This window comes from Myotis brandtii, unplaced genomic scaffold (assembly GCF_000412655.1).
Source record: "Myotis brandtii unplaced genomic scaffold, ASM41265v1 scaffold463, whole genome shotgun sequence".
Taxonomy (NCBI): Eukaryota; Metazoa; Chordata; class Mammalia; order Chiroptera; family Vespertilionidae; genus Myotis; species Myotis brandtii.
Window position 1 is genome coordinate 590,317 of NW_005367694.1, and position 7,068 is coordinate 597,384.

Genomic DNA, 7,068 nt, shown 5'->3' on the forward strand with positions numbered 1-7,068 from the left:
GGGGTAGGGCAGAGGGGGCTGGGATCTGGGCGTTTAGGGAGCTGCCTGCCCCGGGGTGGGGATGGGACGCTGAAGGGCGGGCTGAGTAGGCCCCCACCTAGGCCCGCGGGAACCGCCCCAGGGTGAAGGGCAGGGACCCCCAGGGCCTCTCCCTCCTGAAGAGCCCAGGCTGCTCTTGAGGAAAGAGCTCATCCTGAGAGCAAGGCCAGCAGTCGGTCCCCGCTGTGAGCAGAGGGGCCGCGCCGTCCGCGGGATGCCCGGCGGGGAGGAGGGGCAGGAGGAGCAGGACCGTGAGACGGGCGCCTCGGATGTGCAGGAAGGCGCCTGGGTCCAGGAGGGTCCCCGTGGGGTGGCCGCGATGGGACGTTGGGCCCCCCATACTGGTCAGCGCCAGAGGAGTCGGTATTTTTTCCACAAACATTGAGCACCTACTGTGTGCCCGGCCTTGTACTGAGCTTTAGGGTTTCATAGAGTCTGGGGGGCGGGGGAGGAGTGGAGAAAGCAAACTCGGGCGAATTCGTTCATCTTCTCCTGACAGCACCTAAATGTTCTGAATTTACCCCTCAGCCTCGCCACCTGTCCCTCATTAACCATTACTTCTCACAGGTGGCCTGCTGCACTCCTGCTTCCTTAAATGTTTAATCACTTCCACGTGCATCTTCCGGGTTCCCAGCCCAAGAGCAACTCCTAAAGGCGGGAATGGAGCTTTTTACTATTTTTTTAGTTTCCCTGGTCTGTCCCATGGCTGATAATCAGTCAAAAGTATCGATTACTCGTTGTCTAAACTTCTAAACTCTTTACCCCTGATTGTCCTGTCTTACAATCTGTTCAATTCCGCAAGTTTCGGATCCTTGAGAGGAGCGAGTCACAACTAGAGAAATTCTCCATATCTCCCCCCATCCCCCCTGCAGAATAAGTCGAGATTTCTTCCTCAAACTTGGCGGACGTGGCGGGAGCTGGTCCCCAGAGAGGAGGAGGCTGGGGGCCCCACGGAGGAGACCGTGGAGGACCTGCTGGGCCTGGTCTGCAGCCCCCAGTCGCCCTGGGCTCTGCTGGAAGGCTCCAGTGCTGAGGACCTGTTCCTGAGGCAGCTGGCCATCCGGAAGCCCCAGATGCTCAAAGAGGACTTCCTGTACTCCTACTTCAGGTCCCTCCAGGTGGTGGACAAAGAGGTGAGTGCTGGCAGCTGGCACCTGCACGCTGGCATACAGAGGGGACAGAGGGGACGCCAGGAGACCACCCTCCTTCCAGCACTTAGTGATAAGACGGGGTGTGAAGTGTGTGGGGGTGAGGATGGGGTTAGCTCTGCCCTCCTAATTAATCTCACTGGCTGGCCCACCCCGCAGAGCCAGCTGCTCCCTTGTTCTGTGTTGTATGCCTTCTTCCTTCACCCCGGCTGGAGTCCACTGTGGGTCTTAGCTGATTTCTGGAGCGCCCTGCAGTCCACCCTTCTGGGTCCTAGTAGAAACCTTCCAAGTGTTTATATTGGTTTTACTTCATTTCAGGTGTGGGGCCCAGGGTCAGGGGAGGGGCATAGTACTATAGTAATTCCTGTCTCTAAAAAGCCTTCTTTGCTTATATCGATAACAGAGCCCGAAGCTTGCATGGCTACACAGCCCAGGACTCCCCATTTGCTCCTCCTTCCCTAGAGAAACTGAATGACACAGTGCTTGGGGGATGAGGAGGGAGAGCAACCTGTTTGCCTGGGACTGGCCCAGTGTTAACGCAGAAATTTTCATGTCCCTGGAACCCCTCGCTCCTAGGCAAGCTGGCATGGTCAGTCACCCCAAAGAGGCCTAGCCAGGAAGCTCCTAGTGTCTGAGGCCACAGGGAGCTGAGGACTCGGGCAGGCTCGGCAGCTCTGACCCTGCTGTGGGAACACCAGTGACTTCTAAAGACCTTAGGGTTCACCGTGGCTCCAGGGTGCACAGCAAGGATGGACTTCCTGCCCTCAGAGCTTACCGTCCAACAGGGGACACAGGACACTGAGCCGGACACTGTAGGCATCCACAGTCAGAGGAGGGGTGAGGGTGGAAGAGGTGAGGGTCCCCACCACGCCCGACACGCCCGCATCCTGGCAGACGAGGCAGGATAGGCTCTAGGAGCAGAAGGGTGGGTGCTGGGTGGGGGCTCTGTGCAGCTGGTTAAGTGGTGCCATCCTCACATCCACAGGTTTCTGCTCCAGCTGAGCTCTTAGCTTCCTTCCCTTCCTTCCCAGGTGAGCCTGGTGGATAAAGACCTCCTGAAATTCCCAAAGCTTGAAGAGTTGGTACTGAGTGCCAATCAAATCAAGGAGATCGATGCCTTCAATCTGCCACCAACTCTCAAGGTAAAGCAGCCTGCCCCTGCCCCAGCCCTGCCCCATACACAGAAGTCTTGGCACTGTGGCTTTTCTGAGGTGGCTCAGATTCCTCAAAAGTGTAATTTCCATAGATGCAGCAATTCCCTTCCTAGGTGTGGGCTGAAAGATTTGAAGGCAGGGACTCAGGTTCTTCTTCCTCTTCCTCTTCCCCTTCCTCTCCTCCTTCCTCCCCCTCCTCTTCCTCCTTTTTTTTTTTTTTTTGGTTAATCTTCACCCAGGATATTTTTCCATTGATTTTTAGAAAGAGTGAAAGGGAGAGGAAGAGACAGAGAGAAACATCAATTGGTTGCCTCCTGTACATACCCAACCAGGACTGGGGAACCTGCAACCAAGGTACATGCCCTTGACCGGAATCAAACCCAGGACCCTTCAGTCCGTGGGCCAACGCTCTATCCACTGAGCCAAACCGGCTAGGGCTCAGATTCTTGTTCGCCAATGTTCTTAGCAGCATCATTCATGAGAGCCAAAGGGTGGAGACCACCCCAGTATGTCAGCAGGTGGGTGGGTAAACACAGTGTGGCCTCTCCCTCCACTGGAATATTATTCAGTCATAAAAAGGAGTGACCCTGGCCAAGGAGGAAACTTAAACATTATGCTGAATGACAAAGGCTAGACACAAAAGGCCACATGTTAGATGATTCTACCTCCATGATACAGAAGAGACGAATCCATAGACAGAAAGCACATGAGAGGTTACCAGGGGCAGCGGGGGTGGGGGGTGAGGGAGTGGAGGGTGGAGGGGTGGGGCAATGGAGAGTTGTAGCTTAATGGACACAGAGCTTCTGTTTGGGGTGATGAAAACATTTGGAAATAGATAGTAATGATGGTTGTATAACAATGTGAATGTACTTAATGCCACTGAATTTTATGGTTAAAATGGCAAATTACGTTAAATATATTTTACCACAATAAGATCGTTTAAAAAGGAAGGGAGGCTAGGCTTTATCGTGAGTCTTAAGCTCAGCATATCAAAATGGTCTCAATTTGATCTTATTTTAATTTAAATTTTACTTTTCAATTACAGTTTACCTTCAATATTTTGTATTAGTTTCAGGTGTACAACATAGTGGTTAATCAATCATATACTTTACAAAGTGGTCCCCCTGATATTTACAGTGCCCACCTGGCAGCATACTTAGTTATTACAATATTATTAACTATCTTCCTTATGTGGTGATTATTTTGTTACTACCAATTTGTATTTCTTAATTCCTTCAAAAATGGTCTCAATTTTTTAAAAAATTATTATTTTAAATATGTTTTCACTGATTTCAGAGAAAGGAAGGGAGAGAGAGATAGAAATATCAGTGATGAGATAGAATCATTGATCAGCTGCCTCCTGCACGCCCCCTACTGGGGGTCAAGCCCACAACCCAGGCATGTGCCCTAACAGGGAATCGAACCTTTGGCCTCTTGGTACATGGCATGACACTCAACTGAGCCACACTGGTTGGGCAAAAATGGTCTTGATTTTAAATCAAAAGGGACTGAGAACTATAGCTCAAGGCCATGCTCAAGAAAACACCAGGTGAGATCTTGGAGGCGAAATACAAGAACTCACTGTTTTCCACCCAGGGCCCCTCTGGCTTTCCCAGATGATACTGAACCAGTTGTGCTGCCTGCTGCTCAAAATCCAATAATTAAGAGACAGGGGTCCTAGCCGGGTAGCTTAGCTGGTTAGAGTGTCATCCTGATACACCAAGGTTGCGGGTTCGGTCCCCGGTCAGGGCACATACAAGAAGCAACCAATGAATGCATCAATAAGTGGAACAATAAATTGATGCTTCTCTCTCCCCCTTCCTTTCTCTCTCTAAAATCAATAATTTATTTGTTTATCCTCACCGGAGGATATTTTTCCATTGCCTTTTTAGAGAGGGAAAGACAGAGAGAAACATCAATGTGGGAGAGACACATCGATTGGTTGCCTCCTGCACAAGCCCTGACCAGGACCTGGGCTGGGAAGGAGCCTGCAACCAAGGTACATGTCCTTGCCTGGAATCAAACCTGGCACCCTTTGGTCCGCAGGCCGGCGCTCTATCCACTGAGCCAAACCGGCGAGGGCCAATAATTTTTTAAAAATAAAAGAAGAGACCCGGGCCGGTGGAAGGAAAATAGGTTTATTCAAGAACCAGCAGCCTGAGGAGATGGGGGACTCGGTGCAGGCAGGGTTTTTATAAGGAGAGAGGGAAAGCAGAACAGAGAGATGGGGGGCGGGGTGAAAAGTTCTCTACGGGCAGACCTGCACGGTCCATTCTGATAGGATGTCCACACTGGTCAAGGGATGGCCTGATGTGCGTCATCATGGCTCTAAGGTGGAAGGTCAGCAGATCTCCCCGAGCTGGATGCCTGAAGGTCAGAGTCAGCTTCTTTTGAAGTTGGTTCCTAGAATCCTTATACAAACATGCTGTTTATCTGTAAGATCCGTGTTAGTCAGAGTCAGCGCTTTCGAAACAATGTAAAAAGATTGTGGGGGTGGGTTACACAGAGACACGTGGCCAAGTGCTGTGCATGTCCCCTCCCACGCTCTCCCATATCACCTCCCATTCCAAATTTTAAAGTTTCCTTCCGGGAAGGAATATTTTCTTCCCGGGCTTTCATAAGGGGGTCAGGTGGACAGGGAGACGTGGCATGACGGATTGGTGCTTCCTCTGCAGAGTTTCCGGGACTGGAAGGACGGGGTGCACGGGTGGTGCTCGGGACGGAAGGACGGGGTGGACGGGTGGTGCTTGGGGCGGAAGGACAGGGTGCACGGGTGGTGCTCGGGGCAGAAGGACGGGGTGGACGGGTGGTGCTCGGGGCGGAAGGACGGGGTGCACGGGTGGTGCTGGGGCAGAAGGACGGGGTGCACAGGTGGTGCTCGGGGCGGAAGGACGGGGTGCACGGGTGGTGCTGGGCTCACAGGTGCCCTTTCCGCCCCTGCAGGTGCTGGAGCTCTACGGCAACATCATCACCAGCATGAAGTGTCTGTGTGCTCACCCTCCACCAGGCCTCCAGCACTTGGGATTGGGCCACAACAAGCTTCTGGGCCCCCTGCAAAGCATGTACATCACCTCCCAACACTGGTAACTCCGGAGCCCCCAACTGGAAGCGAAAAAGGGAGAAAGCATTAGATTTGGACGCTGAAAGGGACCCAGCTTTCCTCTTTTCTGTAATAACTCCTGGTTGGCTGCTGGCTCCAGACATAAAACTTCTTTCTCTGATTCAATTTAAAACACAAAAAAACAACCCACAGAGGCCAGGAAAGGACACCGAGAGGTGGTGGGAGGAGGTCAGGCCTTTACTTGGGTGCCATGCTTTAGAGCTGGCTCCCGAGACCAAGGCACTGTAGACATTTGGGCTGGAAAATTCTTCGTGTGGGGCTGTCCTGGGCTCTGCGGGAAGCTGAGCAGCACCCCTGGCCTCTACCCAGTGGATGCCAGTAGCACCCGCCCCACACCAGTGTGACAGCCAACATGTCCCGATAGGGCCAAAGGTCGGGTACAAAATCGTCCTGAGCTGAGAACTCTTGGTTTGACTTTGTGTCCTTGGTGGGTGAAGAGTGGGAAACCCGAAACCCTGCACCCACGGAGGATGAGGTCAGAAGCCACGATTCCGATCGCTCCTTCCACTGACCGCAGCATCACGTCAGGGACGTGGCCCAGGAACGAGACGTGCACTTGGGCTTTAGACTTGTACCACAGACAGAGTACCAGGTTTTCCCACCTTTTATGTGGAAAATAAGACTTACCATAACCTGGGTAACCTGTTTAACACTGAGTGTAGATTTCAGGAAAACCTATAAACCTCCCTTTCACTGTTTTGAAATGAAAGGGAAGGTGTGACTCCCTTGCTGACGCTCCCCTGGTTCTGTTGAAAGGCTGCTGGGGGTGAAGTCAGCATGTTTCCCATGACTGGCCGGCAGCATCCTGGGCAGGACAGGACGGGCCATAAAAGGAGGGAGGCGGCAGGTGATCGTGAGAGATGGGGCTGAGGAGGTGACTCCCTATATTTATCTCGCCTCTGTTCTCAGAGCTGAAATCAGTTTGCTTTCTAGTCTGCCTGGTGGTGAGGAAACCACCGTGCCCCCGGCCTGGCCCTCCTCCCAGCCTCCGCCCTCGCTGGCGGGTTCTTCTGCACCCACGGCCCCAGGAGACGAACCACAGGGCTTCCTGTGATTAGTTGCCCGTCTGGCTTTGGAAAGTGTCCTCCAGCTTCCAGGCCCCTGTGTTCCCTCCCCAGGTCCCCATGTTACCTGACACTCCCCCCCCCATGGCTCCTCCCACAGGGGCTTCCCTCCCACGTCCCTGACAGCTGGTCAGTCTTTGTCAAAAACCTTCTAGGGGCCCCGGCTGGTCTGGCTCAGTGGACAGAGTGTCAGGCCTCGGGTTCAATTCTGGTCAAGGGCACGTACCTCGGTTGCAGGCGCAATCCCTGGCCCTGGTTGGGTCACATGCAGGAGGCCACCCATCGATGTGTCTCTCTCACATTGATATTTCTCCCTCTTTCTCTCCCCCTCCCTTCCACTCGCTCTAAAAATCAATGAAAAAAATATCCTCGAGTGAGGATTAACAACAAAGAGAGAGAACCTTCTAGATTCACAACACTATATGGTTCCACGAGAGATACCGAGATGATTAACCTAGAGGAGAGGCTGTGTGTCCATAGGAGTCGGGCAGAGGCGGGAGGTGACAAGGCCCGTCTGTGACCTGTGAGGATGGCAGGACCGG

At 53.0% G+C, this 7,068-nt stretch overlaps 1 protein-coding gene across 1 annotated transcript in view; it reads left to right on the forward strand.

Moving 5' to 3' along the window:
• LRRC43 (leucine rich repeat containing 43) overlaps nt 1–7,068 on the forward strand; it is an 18,130-nt gene that overhangs the window by 6,318 nt on the left and 4,744 nt on the right. The window contains exons 6-8 of the mRNA XM_014547017.1: nt 912–1,172; nt 2,219–2,329; nt 5,285–5,424. Of these exons, the coding sequence (XP_014402503.1) occupies nt 912–1,172; nt 2,219–2,329; nt 5,285–5,424 (512 nt within the window). The remainder of the gene's footprint in view (nt 1–911; nt 1,173–2,218; nt 2,330–5,284; nt 5,425–7,068) is intronic.